General features: G+C 44.9%; 1 protein-coding gene across 4 annotated transcripts in view; it reads right to left on the reverse strand.

The window, feature by feature from the left end:
- The window catches only part of SYBU (syntabulin), a 42,768-nt gene extending 17,974 nt beyond the window's left edge, over positions 1 to 24,794 (reverse strand). For 3 of the 4 annotated variants that reach the window (XM_079984328.1, XM_079984326.1, XM_079984325.1), the window contains exons 1-3: positions 24,573 to 24,794; positions 21,921 to 22,128; positions 3,865 to 4,065 (exon numbers count right to left, since the gene is read on the reverse strand). In XM_079984328.1, the coding sequence (XP_079840454.1) occupies positions 3,865 to 4,065; positions 21,921 to 22,128; positions 24,573 to 24,599 (436 nt within the window). In that variant the 5' untranslated portion in view covers positions 24,600 to 24,794. Of the gene's footprint in view, positions 1 to 3,864; positions 4,066 to 10,517; positions 10,819 to 21,920; positions 22,129 to 24,572 lie in introns of those variants that run through there. The other variant, XM_079984327.1, reaches the window with a different exon arrangement.
- Between the last annotated feature and the right edge of the window lie 1,427 nt (positions 24,795 to 26,221).

Below are 26,221 nucleotides of genomic sequence, written 5' to 3' on the forward strand. Positions count from 1 at the left end.
ACAGAAAAAAATAGAAACTGTGAATGTAATTTAAATAGAAATGCAATTCATCTCTCCATTGGGGGAAGACTGAAGGCAGATGGGCGATGTGCCTGCTCAGTGTGCTGTCAAGGTGCTTAGCACTGATAGGCACATTCTTCTGGTTCTACATCAGAGGTGGACCAGATAACCCTTCAGGTAGAGTACGGTCCTCTGTAAATTAGGCCACATGGCCACCCTAGTACCAATCCTGTCAAGTATTGCCACATGTGTATATTCGGAGCCCAACTTCCGTTGGGGAAAGAGAAGACAAGCTGTTAAGCATCACACTAGCATCCTGGAGGCAACAGCCAAAAGGCAGAACTGAAAAAAGTGGTGCTCTTGAATTGAAACAAGGGGTGTTCACATTTCGCCTTCAGTGTGTGGAAAATCTTGTGCACCTGTGTGGACAAACCATCGAGCGGTTCACTTGTACAGCTATTTGCATTTAAAGTTCCACGAATGTACAGTCTGTATACCTCTGTACACAACAGTTGAGCTGTACAAATAAATAAACAAGTGTATACTGTTTTACACAAGCATTTGTACATATGAAGAGATACCTTGTCCTTGTGTTCAGTGTCATGTATGAACAAATAGAACTGGACTTGTAGGATGAAATTAAGTGAGCCAGAGCAAATGACAGCAAACAACACGACACACATAGATATAAATGTGCCTTCTCCCAAATTTTCCTTCTGCAGAAGAGCAAAGACAGTTGCTATAAAATAAATGGCAACAGAAGTAACTGGTAAGATCATCAATCCCCTTTTCCATGGAAATGAAAGCAGGGCCAACATTTTTTTCTGCTCAAGAACAAATGAAGTGGAAAACACACACACACACACACACACACACACACAACCTCTCAAAAAAGCACAACTTTCTCGGTATCAATGGTGAAACAGCATAACCCTATCTTCAAAATCTAATCTCCAGTAAGAATGGACTAAGCAGCATTTTCACTTTGACAATAGGTCAATGCATAACTGTTATCCCAAAAGCCACTCAACCATTCCCATGACAAAGGCACTATTCAACTTAGCACATTCTGTATCTGTGTCCGAACAGCAAACACATTATTCCCCCCAATTTGCTGATCTTTGCAGCAAAGTGAGAACAAAGAGCAGCGATCCAAGCAAAACATTACAAATGTCATTTTTATAAAACACTTTGCCAAGCATGTTTTCCTCCAAGAACAGAATATTATACTTTTGGATGAATGTGAAGCATCATGCCTTGCGTGACTTCCTACGGATCACAAGCTCTTCCTGCAAAGTCATGTCCGTGTCTCTTAAACAGGAAAGCATTAAATGCCAACAAGTGTGCTTTAAAGTGATTGGTCAATTTTCTCATATTTTTTTCATTCTGTTTGGAGAGGCCAATGGAGCTGTAGTACCAAACCATGTCTCAAAACACACACATCAAAGTCCAAATCCTAATAAATCAGATGTGGAGAACCTTTGGCTCTCCAGATATTGCTGAACTGCAGCCCCATCATCCCAAGCCATTAGCCATGTTTCCTGGGGCTGATGGGAGTTGTAGTTCAGCAACATCTAGAGTTTCCCCAAAGAGGGAGAAGGCTGTGATGCAATGCAATGCAACTGAGCTGAATGGGACTAATTTCCCTGCAGACAGGGATAGCATTGTGCAGTAAATCTCAAGTAATTCTAGCTTAATCACACATTGATTGACTTTGTGCTGAATAGTGTGAAACCAAGAAGAAAAGCCATTAAACATACGATCCAGGCATTTGGTGTAGTGCTAAGTCAGGGTCATAGCTGTCAACTTTTCCCTTTTCTTGTGAGGAATCCTATTCGGAATAAGGGAATTTCCCTTAAAAAAAGGAAAACTTTGACAGCTATGGTCAGGGTCCCATCAGAGCCAGGGACAGAGGAAGGGGGGGTGCAGTGGGGACGGGCCGCCCCTGGGCACAGATTACAAGCGCTTGATTGGCTTGCTCTGCCACTGATCAGTGCAAGGAGGTTTCAGAGCAGATTTGGGGAGGGACGGGCAGGCAGGAGAAAGCCTTGCGCACAGGATAATTTAATAGCTGCCAGCTCTCATATGGACCTACCTGCCTGACAAAAGCGTTGTCTGAAGTATAGCAAGCTGAAGACATGGAAGAAGCCTCATTTACAGCAGCAGCAAAGCTGCTTATTTCCCTCACTAAGGGACTTTCCTTTTCACTGGAGGAGGCAGGGGGTGCGGTAGGTGTGATCCGCCCTGGGTGTCATCCCTGGGGGGTGACATCGCCACCCACCCCCGGGACGCTAGCTCCGCCTCTGTTCCTTTTAGAACACAGGCAAAGACCTCATTTCTCTGGAAGTCTTCATTTTTTGAAGTGCATCTGGAACCACTACATATTTTTGCTTCGGCTAGTTATTATTTATAGGTTGCCATTTTTAAAAAAATAAAAAACCCCTGAGTTTTAGCATTATGTTTGCTTTTCTATCATTGTTAGCATGTGTTTTGTTAGCTGGTTTGGATGTTTTTAGCTGAGCAGCAGCTTAACTTTTTTAAAATAAAAGGGAAAAAGAACAATTTCTACAAGAAGCATTCTTGACGCTTAAAAGGGTGCTTGCTTTGCTACTGCCCTGACTTTATTCATCACAGGTGGTTTACAGCCACACAATATAGCGAAGAAACGTCTGGCATCCAGACTTAGGAGCGGTTCCAGGAGGTTTCCCAGCCCCCACCCCAGTTCAGAAACGTGGAACTTACTGTACATGATACAACCAAACTGGGACACATGCACAGTAACACATTTCTGTCTATCTCCCCTGCACTTGCAGAAAGTTAACTCAAAAATAGAACAGTATGCACCCATGAATAATTCCTAGAGTGAGAGACTGGGAGATGGAAGGAAAGATCACAGGTGAGACCTGGAAGGCTTTGTCATTTTCTGTGGGAGCCAGGATTAAGCCTTGGATAGAGAGAAAATTCTGTATATTTCTACACTTTGGGGGGGGGGGTATTTCAGATACCCTGCAGCTGATTTTCTCGCTGCTTTTTTTTTTTTTTTTTGCTTTTATGGGAATCTGTGTTTTATTAGAATCTGCATTCTGTTACGTATTTCTGACTATAATTGACTGCTTCAGTTTTTATATTATATAGATATGTTACATTTTGACATTTGTGTTCGGTGTCATAAACTGTCCTGTGGTCTTATGACAAAGGGTGGTATATAAATTTAAACAATCGTAATAAGAACAGTGATAATAACGTGTTGAAGCTGTCTTTTTCATTAAATTTTCTACTGAGATTAGTGATCTTAGCTGTAACAAGGTCGACCAAAGCCCAACCAACACCACAATACAAAATTTGGAAGAAATCCAAGGCAATTAACTAATAGACAGATGAGAAAAACCAAACAATGTGACCATTTGTCAGCTAGTATCATACATTTCAAAGCAAAAAGAAAAGACCTTTTCATCCTAGCAGCAAAACACCCCCGAATGATGAGACAATGACAACAAAATGACAAAAAACCCAGGCAGTTCCTAGAAGGCTTCAAATGAAGTTTGTATATCAACCAAAGTGTTCAAATACTGTCTGATCTTCTAGCTACTGCACCAGGCCCCATAGGATGACACTGTTACCTTTTTGTTCGTCTGTAATTTTCTGTTTGTTTTTTAAAAAACAACACTTCATAGTATTTTGCATCATTGCATCTAAACAATTGTGAAGATCTAGCAATCCACATAGCTATGTAAATGTAGGCAAAGTATCTGATTTACAAGCAGTGGGTATTGCATGCAATTTTAGAGACATTCTGACCATCACCTGTCATGAGACAAAGCAAAAGTACCACTGACAAATCCAGAGACCCCAAAGTGATCTTACCTGGCTTTATGAAGCTTGTCTTTGTTTCCTTCTTATATCGAGCCGGCTGTTGAGTTCCATCCCCCATTGTTCCCGAATTAAATTTCTTCCTTGTGTAGTCTCCTCCATCATTGCCTGTACAAAAACCAACTGGACTGTTTCCAGCATCAGGAGGAGTCTTAACTGGAGAGACGGACTGGCTGCTGGGGCAACCTGTGTCATCTGCAAACAGGAGAGCAAAAAATAAAACCAAAATGCGCCACAGGAGAGATCCTTCGTTCGATTGAAAACAGATGATGGAGAACTGTTCTCTTTTAATTATTATTGTTACTATCTGTTAAGTATATCACACAGCCAATGAAGCATGTGTGTAAATCCTGCAATAGCTAGATAGAGAAGACATTTGCTTTCTGTGGGGGAAATGCTGTGCCTGTATTGAAAAACGTGGAGGGGGCACAATTCTGGGACAGCAGCTGGTTCCCTGGACGTCTAAGGACCGTGAAAGAAAAAAGCCACCATGAATTCCTTAACCTGCTGCTTCCTGGTGATGTCAAAGGAGACCTGCTGAACTGTGGATTGATATACAGCTTTTATTTACGGTATGGTTCAGGGACACAAAAAAGCCTCTGCTGTGTAACAGGGAGGGAATAGGAAGAGAGTGAAAAAGGAGAATTGTCATTGAATAGGCTAGGGAGCAAGCCTCCTTAATCTCCAAGAGAATATTATTAGGAGTGTAGATTTGGCTTTTGGGGGAGGGGACACACACCTTGTGACACATGCCCCTGTTCTCCTGCCCCCAACCTTCATTCCTTTCAGTGGCAATGGCTCTGTAGCAATCCCTCACCCACTGACAGGATTTTGGAAAGGGAAAGAATCTGTCTTGAAGGATGTGTCTGCACCTCACGCGTCCCCAGGCTGGAAGGGGAAAAGCGACAGCCTCTCAAATAAGCAGGTGACCGGGGGTGGGGCTGTCACTCCCAGGACAGCCGTACCATTTGGCATACGAGGCAGCAGCCCCAAACTGCAGGTGCTGAGGGTGGGGCCCTCCATCATTCCCCATGTGATTCCTATTCTACCATTTCCCATTGCCATTTGAGAAATAAGATTCAGTTGCCTGCCTGATGGGATTCTGTAAGCAGAAAGGAGGTGTCTATGTGGTGCTATCTTGTCCTTTTCCTCGGGCATCAAACTGACTTGGTCAAGCCTCCAAGCAGCTTGCTACTCTCAGCTCCTGGGGAGATTCCAGGTCCAGTATACCTGAAGGAGCATCTCCACCCCCATCGTTCTACCCAGACACTGAAGTCCAGCACCGAGGGCCTTCTGGCGGTTCCCTTGCTATGAGAAGCCAAGTTACAGGGAACCAGGCAGAGGGCCTTCTCAGTAGTGGCACCCGCCCTGTGGAACGCCCTCCCACCAGATGTCAAAGAGAACAACAACTATCTGACTTTTAGAAGACATCTGAAGGCAGCCCTGTTTAGGGAAGCTTTTAATGTTTAATAGACTATTGTATTTTAATATTCTGTTGGAAGCCACCCAGAGTGGCTGGAGAAACCCAGCCAAATGGGCGTGGTATAAATAATAAATTTCTTCTTCTTCTTCTTCTTCTTCTTCTTCTTCTTCTTCTCTGACAGCATCAGAGCAGCATGCGCACCTCTCAGTTTCCACCCGTTTATTATGGGGATGGTGCAAAGAGCTTTTCTGCTCATCCCTGATACCTTTTTGCTACACCACCTCCAGTTAGGCACCCTGGATCCCCAAATCTGGATATGATGTTGTTGTCAGCATCCGTATCTCTCAAGAGGCAATGGTGTGTGCCTCTAGGGTAAAGTCAAATTGCTGTGTTAGTGAGGCATCTAATCATAGCCTGCATTTTTATTGAGGCTTGATCAGGGCCTGTATTTTAAAATGAGCTTAAAGATCTTCAAATGTTCATGCCAGGCAGAAGAGCAGCTGCCTAAGAACCTTGGCAAGATGTTTATTCTCCTGGACAAGGGGGCCCCCTGATTTATAGCAGAAAACAATTCTCAAAGTCAAAGGGAATTACAGGCTCACAGCCAAGGTTACACTGACCCTACATATTACAGAAGATAAAAAAGCAGAGAAAAACATAATTAAGAGTGGGTAAATAGTAAAATAAAACCATGTGCCTCCCATTAAACTTGAGCCATATTTTCCTAAGGTTCAAAGGTCAAGAGCAATGGAAAAGCATCTAGCTGGCAGAAAGGAAGAGAGTATTTTGGGAAGTCTTTTTCTAAAGTTGTTTCTTTCTTAAACTGAGATCCTTTTAAGATTTCTTTTCCTTTTAAAAAGCTATCTATGTTATGTATTAAATATATTGGCTTAAATATAATTATGCAAAGGAATTAGAAGCTAAGAAATGTTAAATCCTTATGCTAGATTCTTATTTCATATAGTTGGAAGAGATCACAGGGGCCATCAGCCACTAGCCCCCCCCCCCCCCCCGCCAAGCAGGAAACATTATTAGAGCATACATATGGTTGTCAAGCTTTTGTTTGGAGACCTCCAAAGGAAGGAGATCTTTCAATGATGATCCTTGACATCTGTTTAAGATAAAAATTTAAGATTAACCATCTGTTTTGGAGGGCAATAGGGCGAGGTGAGCTGGTAATTAAGGTTCCTTGTTGAGACACATGTAAGATATATTACTACTTATTTGTCATTTATAGATAGAAGAATATATATCTTTTTGTTTCCCATAAAAGGACAAGAGGAAATGGGTGTATCTTTTGTGATTGGTTCTAGCAAACAGCCAATAGGAATTTCAACCAGGCTGATTGGACAGAGGCAGCCACAGGAGGAGCAAGGGGGCTGGATTAAGGAAATATAAGTGCTGGCCAGAATGGCAGGAGGCCAGGCCAGAGCTTGGTAACCATATACCACTGTGCCTCTCATTTATTTGTCTGACAAATAAATTATTATTTTAATTTCTCTATTGCTGCATTGAATATTTCATTCCAGCTAAGCGTTAACCACAAGCAGGGTGATACATTAGCAGCACCTAAGTGACCTCCCTTGGGGTGCAAGCCTGGGCAGTGTGGATGGAGGCCCTGGGCTTCGGGACAACAAGACAAGTCTTGCTCTTGCTGATGTGGTCCAAAGGAAAGCAGAGCAATATCTTTGGCACCAGCTTGGCTGCAAGAGTTGCCGGAAGGAGGACACTTTCCTAATATAGGGAATGATTCCTCTAATGCATCACTCACATTCTCCCATTCATATTTTCCAATCAAGCCAGTATTTCTCTCTGCATAGAAAAGCTGATGATGGCACAAGGCAACTGGTACAATTTGAGAAAACAGTGACTGGGGAAGGAGACATCTCCAAAGGGTAAGAATCAGCAATTTAGAAATTGCTATTGGAGAATGAATTTGGGTGGAGTTCTGTTCTTAATGGGACATAGGAGAGAGAATTTGGTTTACAAACTGAAGGCAGCTAGAAGACTAGAATCAAATCTGGTCAACGCCTCCATTTAAATTGATATCATCCCACAATTCTTCACCACAGATATGTTCCTTTATTAATACAGGGTCCTCCCAGTTCTGTTAAAGGAGTTGTTGTGCAATACCTACATTCTGAGCCTCTGGGGCCGGATAAGACAGCCCTGGAGGACCAGGTTTGGCCTGGTTCCTGAGGTTCCCCAGCTCTGGCCTAAGGGGCATGTTTCTACTATGGTCCATCTTCATCCAATTATTTTAAAAGGCAAGTCATTCCCAGAAGCTGTTTGGGAAAATGCCAAAAAGAGTGGAATGCACATCGATTTATCTATGTCTCCAAAACACTACCCAAGTTTTGTTTTGCTTTGTTTTTAAAGCACAAGCTTCACTGGTGTGCAACCAAGTTTAGGAAACCTGCGAAGTTTGGAAATGGTTGAGGAGAGCTGTAAGCTAGATGCGTTTGCTGACAGCCTGGTCAAAGTAAACAGAGCAGGTGTTGGCAACAAGCTGCTGCGTTACAGGGAATCATATTTCATTAGCAAAAGGGAAAGCCTTCAAGACCTACAGCACAGTTTTCCAGGTTTCTCTTTCATAGGAGGGACTGGGATTCTTTGTTCCAGTGGGGAGGGCAGAAGACCTTCAAAAGAGAATCTGCAGGAGTCAATGCAGAATATATTCATACTCAGTCTAGAAGTGCTTCCTGACAATCTGGTCAAAGCATTGAACACTCGCAGCCAATTTCATATCCCTCTTTTTCAAGGAACAATATTATATAAAGCATGTGCAAAGTATCTCCAACCCCATGCAATGCAAAAATCAAGTGCCACCTGTCCTAATAATAATAATACTTCATATAGCTCATTGAGAGTTTCAGTAGTACCTTGTTGCAATCCTTATTGTTTGGATAATAATACTAATACTAATTCATAATAATTCATGATACTTCATAATACTTCATCATGAATAATAAAAAATAAAACTTCATATAATACATTTAGGACTCAGCTACATTAGTCAAAAACCAGTGCTTTGAATTCATTATAAACATGCAACACCAGATGGTGCTGGAGAGCAAAAAAAAACCTCTTTGAGATTTTACATAGCGGTTTTCTTTGGTTATAATGATTTAATTTCTGACCTATTTATAGCGTTCCCCTCCCCCCCCCGGGTAGATCCACACTTAGCCTATTCAGAGTATCAACAGTACTGTGTTGCAATCATTATTGTCCCCATATTGCAGATGGGAATGTTGTACTTGACTGCTACTTATGTATCACATCCCACAGGGGATACATTCTCCCAAACGTAAATCACTGCATAGTTTATAGTCAGAAATATGCAGTGTAGAATTCACAAGCGGATAGCCAAGGGATGGTTTCCCCATATGTACTGGGAATGCCAACAGGTAAAGGAATTCTGGAATAAAACTCTAAAGGTTATTAATTTATTAGTGAAGCTTTCAATAGACTTTGATTTCATGACTATGGGTATACTTGGAAACACGGCTATAGAGCAAGGTGACCAGCTTACCTTCAAAGCCATGATTTTAGCGGGAAAGGCAACGATAGCTTTAGGTTGGAAAGATAGAGAAAAATGGACAGTAGAGTCATGGAATTTGTTTGAATTTATTCAGTCGGACATTGTTGCAGTCATGTCACAGGAAACAACGTGGAAGGTCAATTCCACCACGATAAGGAACAGATGGAACCCCTATCTTCAATGGATAGAAACTACGGGAACAAAATACATTTGGTGGAAACTAAAGACGCTATGCCCGTGGCTGAGGCTAATTGTCTGAACCTTTCTAATGGATATGGGGGCAGGGGAAGGGAGGGAAAGGAAAAAATTGTACGGGAAATTTAAAAATTGGAAGGAGATAATATAATGTATGTAAAAATCCTGAACTCAAAAAAAAAATTATTTTTTTTTTAAAAAAAAGAATTCACAAGGGGATTCAATTCTACAACATTATAATGTCTACATACGTTTCACAAAGCTTCCCAACTCCCTTGGGAAGCTGCCAGGGCTTACAAGCCCTGCTGGGCACACCACTGATATCTTCACTGTGACCCTTTCTAATTCTTTCCCCCCAGCTTAGGCACCAAGCAGGACCATGGGTCTAAGCTGCCATTTTAATTTTCCACAAAGCCTTCAACACAGCAGCAGCCCACGGCATTCTGGGAAATTCAAACTGGTGGGCTGCATTGACCCATCACTGCTTGGATCAGTGCAGTTTGCTGCTACCTCCTCCTACTGGCTGGTAAACTCACCGTGTTCTACCAACAGAGAAGGGGGAAATTGCGGCATTTTCTCCTGCACCCTCTCAAACATGGCTCCAGCCCTGAAAGCTACATTCAGCCTCACAACTCCTCCATTTTAACTGAAATTGCTTAAGCTCTCCAGCTTTCATGGACATCAGGCTGCTTATCATGGGAACAAACTGAACTTGGCACAGACAACAATTCCTCCTCTTGGCTCCTATCAACATTAATGACCTTTAGACATACCAATAACTAAGCCAGGCTTTTGAATTCAGCTGCAGACAATGAAAGGATTTGTTGCATGCAATCCTCTTTCCTATGACCCTTCTGTTATTTCTAAATAAACGATATACCTAATATACCCCCCTCCCCACAAAGCAGCCACATGGAAAATATATGGTACATCTGGACAGTTGCAGGACCCAGCTCATTCTGCAAGAGACATTTCCACCTCCCCCCCCCCAGCAATGCATATAAATGTATCAGATGTACATTTGAACTCAAGATCTTTCGCAGGATCAAAATTTTCGCCGTCACCCAAAATAGCAGCAGTGCACTGCCCATCACAAGAGGCAAATTCATTCCTTGATGTAGGACACAGCTTACATCCCTGCATATATAAATCAGCCTTCTTCAACCTGGTGCCCCTCCAGACCTTTTATGACTACATTTGCCATAACCTCTGGCCATGGACCATGCATTTTCTCTGCCTACCTCCATTGCCTTGTCACAAATCATCCCACTGCCGGATCAATCACTAGAAGTACAGTGGGCTGACCTCTGGAGTATCTTGAAGACCTCATGCATCTCCACACTGGAAACTTAGCAAATCTGCTCAAGGTCCAGCAATTTGACAAGATTCTTTACAGGGTGGGGAGAGACACCGCTTTCTTTTAAAAAATAAAATATATCAGAGCAACACATCTACAGACACTTCCATAGCAGCGTAAGAAGCATTTACCAGATTGTGAAGGCACAGCCAGAGTCCTGACTGGAACGGAGAGGAAATTTCCATGTCGTCCATTCGTAACCGGAGATAACATTTCCCTGAGGCTATGACTATCGTTGCGCAGAAGAAATTAAGAGGAAAAGGGAAGGATGGGACTTGGTGGTACCATCAAACCACGAGTTGGTTAGCACCAGATCTTACTACTCTGTTCACTTGGACATAGCATTTTTTGTTATTAAAAAAGAAAAGAAAAGAAGCAAGGTTCATTCTGTCAGCTTTCTGCTTTCATGACTTGGCAAGTCTTAATCTTGGATGGCACAAAATGTTTGCCCCGCCTTTTTTCAGAAGGCCGTCTGTTACAAACAGTTTCTAACAGACGTCAGCTATAACTTGGCTGACAACTCAGGCAGGATGTTAATCCCTTTGCAGAACAAGCACGTAAAAAATAAATAAATCTTCAATTGCCTGGGAATTAAGAACAGGCCCTATTCTTCCCCAAACCACCAAAAATGATGCTTACAGATGACATGATGTTGAGTTGACAATGAAGATGGCCCAAATGGAACTCCAAAAGCAGGTTTCAAGGCTCACACGCTGATTACGGATTCGAAAGGGACAGCTGCACATTCCTGATTTGCAGAGATTGCAGGATCTAGATGATCCTCAGTGGTCCCTTACAACTCTATGATTCTATGATTAGGTGACAATGCATATAAAATATATATACAGTGGTACCTCGGGTTAAGTACTTAATTCGTTCCGGAGGTCTGTTCTTAACCTGAAACTGTTCTTAACCTGAAGCACCACTTTAGCTAATGGGGCCTCCTACTGCTGCTGTGCTGCTGAAGCACGATTTCTGTTCTCATCCTGAAGCAAAGTTCTTAACCCAAGGTATGATTTCTGGGTTAGAGGAGTCTGTAACCTGAAGCGTATGTAACCTGAAGCATATGTAACCCAAGGTACCACTGTAGTAGGTAAAAATCATACCAAAATGCTGATGACATTTCATAAGAATTTTTTAATAAAAAATAATAATCACAAACTCTTGTGGTGAACTGAACTTAAGACTGAAAAAAATGAGAAACCGAGAGAAACGGACATTTGTCCATATGGGCAGTGTCAGGGTCCTGGATGTTGCTCATGGATGCCAGCCCTCAAACTATGTTATAAGAATGCATGGTATAACAATAAGTAGTGAATTGCAATGAGAAAAGTGCATTCATCACTAAACTAGACCGTCATTTTAATGGTGGGGAACCGAGACAGAAAGTAACCTGCCCAAGGCTCCTGCTCCTGGTAGTTAAACTCTCTTAACATATATGAAGCTTCAATCTGATCCAAACCTAGCATCCCAATCCAGATCTGGATCTGCTTGCAATGCACAGACCATGTGCATGTATAGAGCTAGTGCAAAGCAGTGCCAGAGGATGACTGATCAGATTCCAATCCCCATAAACTTCATTGTGTGACCTTCAGCCAGCTCCTATCATTCAGCCTAATCTACCTCACGAGGGTGCTGGGAGGATAAATTCGAGGAAGAAGCTGCATTGAGTTCATTGGAGGGAAAGGTGGAGTAAATATGCAATCAAGAGTTACTTGAACCAGTGCGGTGAGGGGGGAGATAGCCCGAGAGTCTGTTCAGCAGCCTCAGCTTTTTTTTGGCTAGAGTCAGTCAAATCTCCACCCTCCCAGGCCAGGTGGGAAAAGGTTTGCAAGGCAGGGAGCAGGTCTTCCAGGACTCACAGCCAAGAGATACCAAACATTGACTTTAAAAAGGGAGCTGAACTAGCTGGACTGCAGGCCCCCTTCCAGCTCTATAATGCTATGATAATGTGATCATAGAAGAAAATGGAATATGCAGAAGAGAATGAAGGCTAAGGGGTCAGCTAGACTGGTAAAGAAAAAGCGATTTATATGTGTTGTATATGCGATATAACATTGTGTCACCAGATGGCGATGTGGAGTCCTGTTTTTCTCTACCTGTTTTCCCTGTTTAAATTTACAACGCTACAGAAATGCCTCTTTGATGTGTTTAGATCCAGCCTAAGTTCTTCCACTGGTTGTATGTGCAAGGAAGCACATGAAACCGCTTCTGACAAACTGAAACTGGCATTATACCAGTGCAATTTTCAGGGCTTTCCCCCAAAGAATCCTGGAACTGCAGTCTGGTGAAGGCACTATCATACCCTCCAACATTTCTCTGATGAAAATAGGGACCTCTTAATCAACAACAAAAACAAAAACACCTTTCTACCCCCTCCCACCTGACTGGTTGCTCCAGCCACACTGGGTGGCTTCCAACATGATGTATAATCACTTATCTGCTTGGCTGAGGGGGTTGGATATCTCCATATCTTCCAACATTTTCCCAATGAAAATAGGGACGTCCTAAGGAAAAGAGGGATACGGGTGGTGCTGTGGGTTAAACCACAGAGCCTAGGACTTGCTGATCAGAAGGTCAGCGGTTTGAATCCCTGTGACGGGGTGAGCTCCCGTTGCTTGGTCCCTGCTCCTGCCAACCTAGCAGTTCGAAAGCACGTCAAAAGTGCAAGTAGATAAATAGGTACCACTCTGGCAGGAAGGTAAACAGTGTTTCCATGCACTGCTCTGGTTTGCCAGAAGCAGCTTAGTCATGCTGGCCACATGACCCGGAAGCTGTACGCCGGCTCCCTCGGCCAGTAAAGCGAGATGAGCGCTGCAACCCCAGAGTTGGTCACGACTGGACCTAATGGTCAGGGGTCCCTTCACCTTTACTTTAAGGAAAAGTGAGACATTCTGGGATCAAATCAGAAACCAGGATGGTTTCTGGGAATCTGGGACTGTCCCTGGAAATTAGGAACACTTGGAAGGTCTGCACTAAGAATGATCTCTTTACAGATCCCTAGTCTCCCTACCCTAGAAATCTTGATGCCCTACCTAGAAAGAGAAAAGAAAATGCTGGCAGCATTAAGATAAGTGTAAATAAGTTTTGATGGATGCAATAATGGAATACTGAATGGTGCAGTCAGTGCTCTTTTCCCCGCTAAAAAAATGTTTAGGGGTACTCTCATTTTCCTACTCATATTGAAATACTGCCCCCTCAATGAGGCCAAACAAAATGTTTAGGGGTATGCATACCCCTGCGTCCCCCAGGAAAAAAGCACTGGGTATAGTATTTGTAAAATATGCAGGGATTTATGATATGTAAAACGTACCATGGAAAGAGAAGAAGGGAAGTCACTGATATCTTAAGGATGTAAAATGAGTATTTTAAATTGTAAAACAGAAAATTTAAAAAAAAGATATACAGAAAAAAGAAAGAGAAAAGAAATATTAAGCAAATTTTAAGTTTGTAATGAAGGCCCTTAAGAGCTACAACTTGCAATGAATGTACTGTGAGCTTTTGTTTTCTAACACCGACGTGCTTTGCAACCATCTATCAGTGCCAAAGGATGCTTTCAAAACCTTTAAAATAAATTGTAAAGTGTAACTTCAAACTTTGCACCGTCCTATGTGCAGATGCATTGAAAAAGAAATGAACTAAAGCGGGGAAGGATGAAGCATACTTTGCCAGGTGCTCCTCTTTTCCAGCTCACTGTGGTGACTGATGTACAAAGCAGGTGAAGACAGAAGCGAAAGTCATCGGGCGTGACTTCTCAAGCAGGTGCACTGAGCACTGAGATGAGGGAAACTGCTTTGCAGAAGGGCTCTTGCAAGACTATATCAGCTTTCCAGGAGTTGCCAGGCAAGATAATTCCATATTCATTCATGTGCATTCTGACCCTAGGCATATGCACACTCTGAAACAAACCCTGCTGAGTTCAACAAGGCTCACTCTTGAGCAAAAGTATACAAGAATTGCAGCCTAACGGTGGGATCCTATGCACATCTGCAGAAATGCAAGCCCCACTAAGTTCAATGGAGCTTATTCCAAAGGTTAAATGTTTAGTTGGGGTTGGTGGTTGTTTTAATTTGGGTGTAACTGTAAACTGTTTATTATTGCCATTACAGTGGTACCATGGTTCTCAAACTTAATCTGTTCTGTGCGAAGGGGAATGCACTCTGCTAAGTAAAGAAACTTGCTAACGCAAGTTAGGAAGGATATTAGTAAACAATATATCCTCTCCTGCCTCCCTGAACATTCCCACAGATACTCTACCAGCCTTTTGCCTCTTGCACTGCCAATCACTGGCGTGCGCTAGGGTATGTAGTGCTTGGTGTGAAAAAGATGCCCCATTTGCTGTGAGTGCCACACATGTCTTACTACCTAGCAGGCAGATCTCCACAGCCTACGTTCTCCAGAGTGCTCAGGAGACACTCTTTTGGGTTGCCTTTCTCTGGAACACCCAGGCCATGAATGGGCCATTCAAAGCTGAATAGCTGACACTGCTTTGCCGACATCCCCTTTTCCAGGTAGACAAGGTGAAATGCAGTGCTCAGTTGAGAACTGCTCCCAAGCAGCCCCTACTATGCAACTTACAAGGAAAACAGACCTGATGTGGTGAAATACTCGGCAGCTGATGAGGCAGGCGTTGCTGCTGGGAGAATGTTTTTCTCTCTGCTCGACATATGAACCCTGCAGCTGAAACCCAAACCGGAGGGGGAAGGCAGGAGGGTGCCTGTTTCAATGTCAGATGACAGACAGCACGCACGCCAAAGCATTTGTTTTGTTTTATCGAAGCCTCGCATCCAGCTGGAAGTTTTATAATGAGCTCCACATGCAATTGGCTGGAACAAATGTGGGTTTTGAAAGCTGGAAACCCCCCCCCCCCGCTGATCAATAATTTCATAGAAGAAATAATGGGGGGCAGCCGATGTTAGCTGTGCTCAGAGTAGACCCACTGAAATGAACAGACCTGTCTAATGCCAATGGATTACTCTGAGTAGAACTTAGTTGGATACAGCCCAACACCTTCCTGTGACTTTTGCAGCTCCGCTGAGTTCAACAGGCCATACCCCTTCTCTCTTAAAATATGTGTAAAAATGCAGACGCAGAAATCTTATTCTCATCTTATCAGCAAGGATGCCACTTACAAATGAATTAATCCAGAGTAGCCTCATTTCAAAACGTTTGCAGGATGTTTATGCAGCATGCATAAATCCTAATCCACAGAGAATCCTATGCATTCTTATTCTTATTATTTGTAGTGTTATGGGGAAATAAGTCCTAGCGAGTCCAAGGGGGCATACGCTCTAATAATAACAATAACAATTTATTTATCGCTGCCCATATGACTGGGTTGCCCCAACCACTCTGGGCGGTTTCCAACAAATTATAAAACCACAGTAAGACATCAAACATTAAAAACTATATAGGGCTGCCTTCAGATGTCTTCTAAAAGTCAGATAGTTGTTTATCTGTTTGACATCTGGCAGGAGGGCATTCCACCGGGCGGGTGCAGGTACCCTCTGCCTGGTTCCCTGTAATCTCTCTTCTCACAATGAGGGAACCACCAAAAGACCCTCAGAGCTGGACTTCAATGTCTGGGCTGATGTTTCTTCAGCTGCACAGCACCGAGGCCATTTAGGGCTTTTAAGGTCAGCACCAACACTTTGAATTGTGCTCAGAAACGTACTGGGAGCCAAAGTACAGTGGTACCTCGGGTTAAGAACTTAATTCGTTCTGGAGGTCCATTCTTAACCTGAAACTGTTCTTAACCTGAAGCACCACTTTAGCTAATGGGGCCTCCCACTGCCGCTGCACCGCCGGAGCATGATTTCTGTTCTCATCCTGAAGCAAAGTTCTTAACCTGAGGTACTATTTCTGGGTTAGCGGAGTCTGTAACCTGAAGCGTCTGTAACCTGAAGCATATGTAACCCAAGGTACCACTGTAGATCCTTTAGGACTGGATTTACATGGCCCCAGAGTCTGCTCCTAGGCACCAGTGTGGCAGGCACATTCTGGGTTAGTTGTAGTTTCCCAGACACCCTCAAGGGTAGGTCCACAGAGAGCACGCTTCAGTAGTCCAAGTGGGTTCCCCCACTCTGTACCACAGTGTGTAAAAAAGTGCACATATGACGATTTCACATATGATGTACACAGGTTGAGCTGCACAGAGCTATGTTATCATCACTTGGGGTCGTTTATATGTCTTGGTCCATATAGCTCAATATTGTCTTCATCAGTGGTTCTCAAACTTCCTTCCTCTGGGCAACCCTTTCACATTAAAAATTTGCTCATGCCAGGCTGATTTTTAATTGATAAGAAATACATGAGGCAGGGGGACAACAAGAATTGCGTGATTTATAACATAGGAGACAACTACTTTATAATATGATCATGGGACATGGTGGCTTCATTATGTACCTTTAGGTGCCAGGCAAAAACATTCCTCTTTAACCAGGCATTTGGTTGCCCTTTTAAGGTGTGGGGGTTTTTTGGGGGTGAGGGTGTTCTTCAGTTGTTTCTGTTTTTATTTTGAGTATATGTTCTGTGTTTTAATATTGTAATTTTACCCTGTGAAACGCCCTGAGACCTGCGGGTACAGGACAGTATATAAATTATTATTATTATTATTATTATTATTATTATTATTATGAACAATGCAGCTACACAAATAGTTCCTAAAATATAATTATAAACAATCCTCTTACATATTTACCTCAAGCAGTGCTTCTTTTCTGGGGGGACACAAGGGGACGCATTCCCCTAAACATTTTGTGAATCTTTGTACTTTTGTCCATTTACAGTATTTATTTTTCCATATTTGAACTATAAAATTATGATTTTCTTAAGACAAAATGAGAGTACCCCTAAACATTTTTTAAGAGGAAAAAAAGCACGGACCTTAAGTATATATACAAACTCAGTGAGAGGTGTGAACTTGCTTTTGCTGGGTAATCTGATTTATATTATTGAGACAAACAAACTCTCATCTCCTCATCAACACAAAGAATCTTTGCTCTTGCTCTCATTTTCAAAATATATCTATCCATATTCTGCAAAATAATAATAATAATAATAATAATAATAATAATAATAATAATAATAATATTTTGATACTCTACCATACTACACTGAAATGTTTACATGCTTCTTTGATGTTTCTTGAATCTTCCTGCCACACTTGCCATTCTCTCCTGCCACACCCTTTGAGAAGCTCTAGTCTACATTGGCTGGCAGCCACTCTGCAAGGCTTCAAACTGGGGACATTACCAGTACAGTGGACTCTTGGGTTGTGAATGTGATCCGTGGCATTTGCAACCTGCAGCGCCGCGTCTGTGCACGCGCAGGTCATGATTCGGCACTTCTGCACATGCGCAAAGTGCGATTTAGTGCTTCTGTGCATGCATGAGTGCCAAAACCCGGAAGTAACCCGTTCCAGTACCTCCGGGTTCAGCGTGCTGTGCAACCCGAAAATGCAGAACTTGAAGCGTCTGTAATCCAAGGTATGACTGTACTGGGGGTCCCCAGATCTGCTGTACATTGAACCCGGGATGTTCTTAATGCAAATTAGATGCTTTACCACTGAGCTAAGCCACTGAGAGCCAGTGTGGTGTAGTGGTTAGGAGCAGTAGACTCGTAATCTGGGGAACCGGGTTCGCGTCTCCGCTCCTCCACATGCAGCTGCTGGGTGACCTTGGACCAGTCACACTTCTTTGAAGTCTCTCAGCCCCACTCACCTCACAGAGTGTTTGTTGTGGGGGAGGAAGGGAAAGGAGAATGTTAGCCGCTTTGAGACTCCTTTGGGTAGTGATAAAGCGGGATATCAAATCCAAACTCTTCTTCATCTCCTTACTATATCTAGCCTGCCTGCTAGCCAGTCAAGGAGTTGGGGGAAGAGCAGAGCAGCACAGCAGAGACCCAAAAGGTACCAACTAAATGAGCAGAGCAGTCATAAGAAGGGAGAAGAGCAGGACAACCACAGCCCTACCCCCACTTTCACTTGTCCACCCCCAACACAACCAGCCAGCAATTGTCTGCTATCATACCCCTTTTTTCAATGGGAGTACATCGGGGAAGCACTTAAAGCAAAAGAGATGGGTACAGCAGGGAGGGTACACATGTGGTTATACTTTATGAGTCAGCAAGTCTTTTCTTTAAGCAGCCCTGCCAATCCAGCTCTCCTCCTGCCCAATTGTGAAAAGCTTAGCAGGGCTGCTTTTGGCACCAATTATGACTGGAGTCCCGGCTCTGCAACTGCCATGCACTGTCATTCGGGGCTTATTTAATAGCCATTCCCTCTCCCTCTGAAAGACAGAGCCGGAGGCCTGCTTAGAATCCTTGTCACCCTCTTTGAACTATAAGTCCTACCAGGGGAAGCTGTGAAAGTTTAAGTGGTAGGCAAAAATAAGTACTTCCTCCACACAGAATGAAGTTGAACTACAGAATTCACTCCCCAGAGAGGAGTTTAAGTGGTAGGCAAAAAAGTTTAAGTGGTAGGCAAAAATAAGTACTTCCTCCACACAGAATGAAGTTGAACAACAGAATTCACTCCCCAGAGAGGCAACGATGGCCACTGAATTGGATAGTTGTGAAAGTGGATTGAACAAATTCATGGAGGACAAGGCTATCAGTGGTTAGCAGCCATGATCTAGCACACTGTTAGAGGTAGTAGGACTCTAAATAACCAGTTGCTATAAACCACAAATGGGAAGAATGAAGTTGCATGCAGGTTTGACTTGAGTTCTTAGAAAGCCAATGTACATTATTAGCAATATAGATGTTCCCCTATAACTAAGAAATCCCTTGTGCCTCCTTGTACACTCTCCCTTTGGACAATTGTTCCAAATTGTCTTTGGACTTGAATCCCTAAGCCACTGTGTGGTTATAGGAAAATTCCCACTAGTCAAATTAGTATCAATATCTGCAGGGGATGGAGGTAGGGCAAGACTGTATTTTCATTTGCATGCTGTAATTTCCACACTCAACATTGCTTATACGGGACCAGGTGCAGCAAACATTTGCCCCCCCCCCAGATGTTGCCAATGGCCAGGGATGATGGAAGTTGTAGTTCAGCAGCATCTAGAGAGCCAAAAGTTCCATACACCTGTATTAGATGGTCATTATTTGATTACTGACCCACATATGTGACACAGTGAAGCAGTGGGAGGTTGGGTGTCACAAATTAGTGTTGTTGCATGACATCTGCTGTGTCACTTATAATTGAGACAGGGATTAGAAACACCTTTGGATATAAGCTCTCTTTAGAAACCATCTTTTGAAACTGTAAATCGGTACTCTCCTGAACCAATTACCCCTCTCATTTCACATGCAAACTGCTCCTGGGTGAACCTCACCCTTCAGATTCTCCAAGTGTGTAAACCTCAGCTCTGTTTAAAATGGGCATGCCAATTTTTTTTCCATGCAGCGTTCAAGATAAATACTTACTAATCCAAACAGAAACATCTGATTTCAGTCAGCGGCACATGCTTCATGTGCTCAGAGCTGAGTTTCATTGACAGTGACTTTATTTCTCTCTAAAGCTCCACTGTATGGAGCCAGGCAATTGGCAATGTGGAACCATATATATTTGGTGCCTCTTGGGATACATTTCTGACAAAGTAACTGGAGAAGGGCTGCAGCTTAGTGAAAGAGCATCTGCTTTGCATACAAAAGATCCCAAGTCCAACTCACAGCACCTCCAGGCAGGGTTGGGAGGGAACTTTGCCTAAAATCCTAGAGAGAGCTGCTGTCATTCAGTGTAGACAAAGTTGATATAGCTGAACCTGACTTCCTAGGCTCCCACTATGCAGCAAACTGATTAATTTTCTACAGGTTTCAGTTGGTATATTTGCTACCACTGACCCCGTTAGGGAAGTTATTCTATTTTCTTGGGTATCGAGGAAAAGCAATTGGGCTAAAATGCATGGGGAATCTATAGCCCTCCAGTTGTTGTTGGACTACAAGTCTCATGATCCCTGACCATTGACCATGATGGCAGTGGCTGATAGGAGAGGAGGCCCAACCCCCTCCTGTAATAGTAATAATAACAGTAATGATTTTATTTGTATCCCGCTCATCTGACTGGGTTGTCCCAGCCACTCTGGGTGGCTTCCAAGAAATATAAAAGCATAATAAAGCATCAAGCATTAAAAACATCCCTATGCAGCACTGCACTCAGATTTCCTCTAAAGATTGTACAGTGGTACCTTGGGTTACATATCCTTCAGGTTACATATGCTTCAGGTTACAGACTCCAGTAACCCAGAAATAGTACCTCGGGTTAAGAACTTTGCTTCAGGATGAGAACAGAAATTGTGCTCCAACGGCGCGGCAGCAGCAGGAGGCCCCATTAGCTAAAGTGGTGCTTCAGGTTAAGAACAGTTTCAGGTTAAGAATGGACCTCCGGAACGTATTAAGTATTTAACCCGAGGTACCACTGTACAGTTACTTGACATCTGATAAGTCATTCCCTTGAACATGCAATTATAACGTGTCTATTACTTTCATTTTCCAATAAATACCCCATATCCTTTCCCAAATAGCCAAAGGCCTGGCATGATGGGACTTGCTGTTCAACAATATCTGGAGAACATAAGAAGAACCTAATGGATCACGCCAGTGGCTCATCTAATCTAGCATCCTGCTGTCACAGTGGCCACCCAGATGCCAATGGGAAATGCTCAAGCAAGACTCAAGCACGAGGGCACTCTGCCCTTCTATGGTTTTCAGAAACTGGTATCACTGCCACCAACTGTCAAGGCAGAACATAGTCACCATGGTTATCATGCTACTAGGTCCATAAATAGCAACACCCTAGAGCAGTGTTGTAGCGTGGGTTATCAGCACCCGGGGCAAGGCAAGTAATTTGCGCCCCCTAACCCGTGGATTTGCGCCCCCTAACCCGTGGATTTCCCTAACCCCCAGATGTTGCGCCCGGTGCGGCCGGCCCCCCCTGCACCTCCCACGCTACGCCACTGCCCTAGAGGTTCCGGGCCCTAAGGAAGTTAGATTAGCCTCAACCAGAGCCAGGGCCTTTTTAACACTGGCTCCAGCCTGGTGGAATGCTCTGTCTCACGAGACCAGGGCCCTGCAGGATCTGATTTCTTTCTGCAGGGCCTGTAAGACAGAGTTGTTCCACCTGGCCTTTGGCTTGGAATCAACTTGATCCCCTCCCCCTCTTTCCTTTTTCCTTTCTCCTTCTGTGATGGAACTCCTATTTGGGGGCTTCCCTGGCTTTTTCTGGCCCATGTAGGACCAGTCTGGATAGTTGGCCTTGGTGAAGATTTGACGTTTTCATCCCCAAAAAGTTTTTGATTTGAGTTTCTATTGAAATGAGGCTGCATTTTAATGTTGTATTTTAATCTTGTTTTGAAGTTGTATCTTAATCAATTGTTTTATATCTGGTCTTAGCCACCCTGAGCCCAGTCTTGGCTGGGGAGGATGGGGTATAAATATTATTATTATTATTATTATTATTATTATTATTACTAGTTCCCCATCTCTGGACTATAATATCAGCATTGCCACAGACACACTGTTTCTTCTAGTACCTGAGCAGAAACTGTTGCTGCTGATGGTCCTTGCAGACCCTCCAGAAGAGCTGAGGGGGTGGAATTCTCTGCTTTCCTCCTCGGAGAAGGGTGACTCGGATGCCGGGGACACTTTCTGGTGGCGGAGCTGCTGCTGGGGGAGATGAGGCCGGAGGACCAGGCGAGGAATGCGGCTGCGGCAGATCTCCTTGTCCTGCATTTTGTGCTCCTTCCAATGACAGAGACAATGGGCACGTCAGTCCATGTGCATTTCCCAGCCCTGCCCCACCCAAAGGTCTGGCTCAATGTATGGAGTCAGCAGGTCAGCTAACACTCCTGGATAGCTCAGTTGGCTAGAGCATGGTGCTGATAATGCCCAGGTTGCAGGTTTGATCCCCATACAGGACAGCTGCTTATTTTGGACTTCAATGATCCTTAGGGTCCCTTCCAAATCTATGATGGTGTGATCCCCACCAAAAACTGCTTCTGCTCAGGTGGAGCTGCCCATGGACAGCATTCCAGTTGGCCACAGTGAGCCACGTGGAAGGGCCATCTCAATGGTACAACGTAAGAACATAAGAGCTGCTGGATCAGGGCATCTTGTTCAGCATCCTGTTCTGATTGTGGACAAGCAGATGCCTGTAGGAAACCCCCAGCAAGAAACCCAAGCACAAGATCACTCTCCCATCCTGTGGTTTCAGAAACGGGTATTCAGAAGCATTGCTGCCTTCAACTGTGGAGGCAGAACATAGTCATCATGGCTAGTAGCTAAAATCCTGGACCTAAAATTCTGAACGCAGTACAAAGCCAGATGGACTGGCTGGATATTTCTTATCTTATTTCCTTGATGTAGACTGAAACTACACTGACGATGAACATGATACAGTGGTACCTCGGGTTAAGTACTTAATTCATTCCGGAGGTCCGTTCTTAACCTGAAACTGTTCCTAACCTGAAGCACCACTTTAGCTAATGGGGCCTCCTGCTGCTGCCGTGCCGCCAGAGCCCGATTTCTGTTCTCATCCTGAAGCAAAGTTCTTAACCCGAGGTACAATTTCTGGGTTAGCGGAGTCTGCAACCTGAAGCGTCTGTAACCTGAAGCGTATGTAACCCGAGGTACCACTGTACTAAGGTTCTGTGCACCATAAATGCCAAGCACATTACCTCCCTCCTCCCGCCAAGAATCCTGGCAGCTGTAGTTTGTTAAGGGCACTGGGAATTGTAGCTCTGTGCAGGTTAAACGATGGGCTTTAAATGTATGTCGTGCACACAGCCTAACTGTGGTTCTGCCCATGCGGAAGTGATTTGCAGCGGCTGTTATGCCACTGCTGAACTGAGCAGAGCTAAAAAGGAGGCGAGAATGTGGGAAATGTCACATGCAGACATTGATGTGGCAAGCATCTTTGCAAGCATATGTATTCGTCACATGGTCTACTTGCTAGGAAGATGCGATTTGCTGCTGCTGAGGCAACTCCGTTGTAATGTGCAAAATGGCTCGCAGGGCTTTTCCAGCAATCTGTAAATGCTGGAGTTTTGCTCTTGTGCAACAGTCCAACATATCACCATAAAAAGCCCCACTTGTATCCACACCTAGCCTTGTTCGATCAATATGTGTGTGGGAGTATCCACACAGAAGTGCACTCCTGTGCCGGAGAGGTAGAAAAAAAAGCAGAAGTCAACAGCTAAAAGCGAAAGGTTTGCCAGGCTGGAGATGCACAGATCCTATGCAAAGACAACCAAGTACCAGCACTGCAATTACTGTGCTAAAATTGGATCAGCTGGAAAAGCACTGAAAGGCAATTATCACAGCCGTTTGCAGCATCCTTGCCACCTGTATCGGCAGGGCTAAAGCCCCCAAGAGGTTCTGGCAAATGCAAAGAGGTTGGGGAAGGGCTGCCCAGAGAAAATGGGGATTCTGGTCAGCCTTCCGAGCTTTGGGGTGACGTAATTGTGAGCTAGGTCTCTCCCTGCTCCCCCCGCCAAAACCTCCATTCCAGAGGAAAATCTGCAGCAGGGGCACAGCAGCAGTGATGATGTCAGACTCCATCAGAGATGGACTCGAGGGACACTCTTCTGGGTGATGCTGTTGCAAGGAAGGTGGGGAAGGCGAGAGACACCCTTCATCTCCTCTTTGCTTGGGGACCCCCACTTATGAATTTCCTTCACCCCGATCCCTTGCCTTTGCCCCACACATCTCCATCCACCGTGTTCGACTTCACTTCCTCAAATAAATACACACACCCTGAATCCCACAAATTTTGCCTTAATGATGTCAGACTCCATCAGGGGCGGACTCAGCAGCGTTTGCTCTTTTAGCGTCTGTTGCTGGGCATTTTAGAGATGAGGAGGGGAGGGGGAAAGTGAAAATATCCATCATCCCACTTTTTCTGCTGGTGTATCCTAGTCTTAAACACCGCTCTTGCCTTTGCCAAAGCTTGAACCCCGGTGCCAGCACATACAACACCCCGCATTCACTCGCACACATTATGGCAAGTATTCACACGTACACGCGACACACCGGACGCGTGTTTTGGGGGCTGCACGTGCATGGACCTGATTTCCTCATCCCCCCCGCCAGCCCCACCGGAGAGCCCTCTTACCTCACCTGTCCCCGAGGTGTCCCATCCCGCCCCTAGCCCGTCCTACCTGCGAGCCCCTCCGCCGTACGCTCACCTTGCTGCTTTCCCGGAGGGGTCCCATCCCGCCTGGACCCGGCGACGCAGCTGCGGTGGGAGGTGGCGCGGGACACAGAGCTGCTCGCCAGGGGCGGAGGCAGAGGCGAGGCGCCGTCAATGCCGCAGCAGCCTCCTCGCTCGCTCGCTCGCCCTCCTGCCTGCCTGCCGCTGCCTCGCTCGCTCCCTTGCTAGCGCGCAGCAGCTCCAGCCCTGCCCTGCCCAAGCGCTGCCTCGCCCCGCCCTGACACGTGGAGCCGCCGTTGCCGCCGGCTGCTGCTGCCTGGTCCGCTTGGCTGCCTGGCGCTGCTGCAGCCGTGGACGCCTCCTGGCAGAGGGCAGAAGCGCCGCGGGGAGGGAACCGAGGGGCGCTTCGGTTTGCTTTGGGGAGGCAGCCTCTTGCGCCCACTTCTTTCTCTGAGCAGCGCGCGTTGTCGTCTTAGAATCATAGAACTGTAGAGTTGGAAGGGAACCCCCAGGGCCATCTAGTCCACCCCAACTGCAAGAATCTCAACCAAAACATCCATGACGGATGGCCCGTCCAACCTCCAAGGAAGGAAATTTTTCGTCTTGGAGCGAAGCGGAGATCGCAGGTGTTTGAGAAATCAGCTGAGAACAAGCAGTAGTGTCAACACACGCCTGTAACTACCGTAAAAGGTAAAGGTAAAGGTACCCCTGCCCGTACGGGCCAGTCTTGACAGACTCTGGGGTTGTGCGCCCATCTCACTTAAGAGGCCAGGGGCCAGCGCTGTCCGGAGACACTTCCGGGTCACGTGGCCAGCGTGACATCGCTGCTTTGGCGAGCCAGAGCCGCACACGGAAACGCCGTTTACCTTCCCGCTGGTAAGCGATCCCTATCTTATATTTATCTCGCTGGGACCGAGCAGTGGGAGCGCACCCCGCCGCAGGGATTCGAACCGCCGACCTTTCGATCGGCAAGCCCTAGGCACTGAGGCTTTAACCCACAGCACCACCTGCGTCCCTGTAACTACCATACTTTATTTTATTTTTTAATGGAAGAAGTACATGGAATTTGCCAACCCAGTCGCCTCCATTTCTAAAGGATTGGAGTCTGCCATCTTTCAAACAAATACAGTGGTACCTCGAGTTGAGAACTTAATTCGTTCTGGAGGGCCGTTCTTAACCTGAAACTGTTCTTAACCTTTAGCTAATGGGGCCTCCTGCCGCTGCCGCAGGATTTCTGTTCTCATTCTGAAGCAAAGTTCTTAACCTGAGGTACTATTTCTGGGCTAGCGGAGTCTGAAACGTGAAGCATCTGTAACCGGAGGTACCCCTGTAGTTGCATCATACATTTTGAGGGTGGATTTGATGCCCTTCACTATGGTAATATGCAGGAATGTGACACACATTTTTTATTTGTTTGTATTTATTTATTGCATTTCTATCCCACCTTTTGCCTCTCCAAGGAGCTTGAGGAGCTTCCTCATTTAACCCCCAGAACAACCTTGTAAGGTAGGCTGGGCTGAGAGGGTAGGGACTAACCCAAGGTCACCCAGTGACCTTCATGGCTTAGTGGTGATTTGACCCTTGGTCTCTGCCAGGTCTTTGTTCATGGAGTTTTCTTGGCAGGGATACTAGAGTGGCTTGCCAGTTCCTGCTCCAGGTGGATCAAACCTATCCATTCTTGAG

This window comes from Podarcis cretensis, assembly GCF_951804945.1.
Source record: "Podarcis cretensis genome assembly, chromosome: 7".
Lineage (NCBI taxonomy): Eukaryota > Metazoa > Chordata > Lepidosauria > Squamata > Lacertidae > Podarcis > Podarcis cretensis.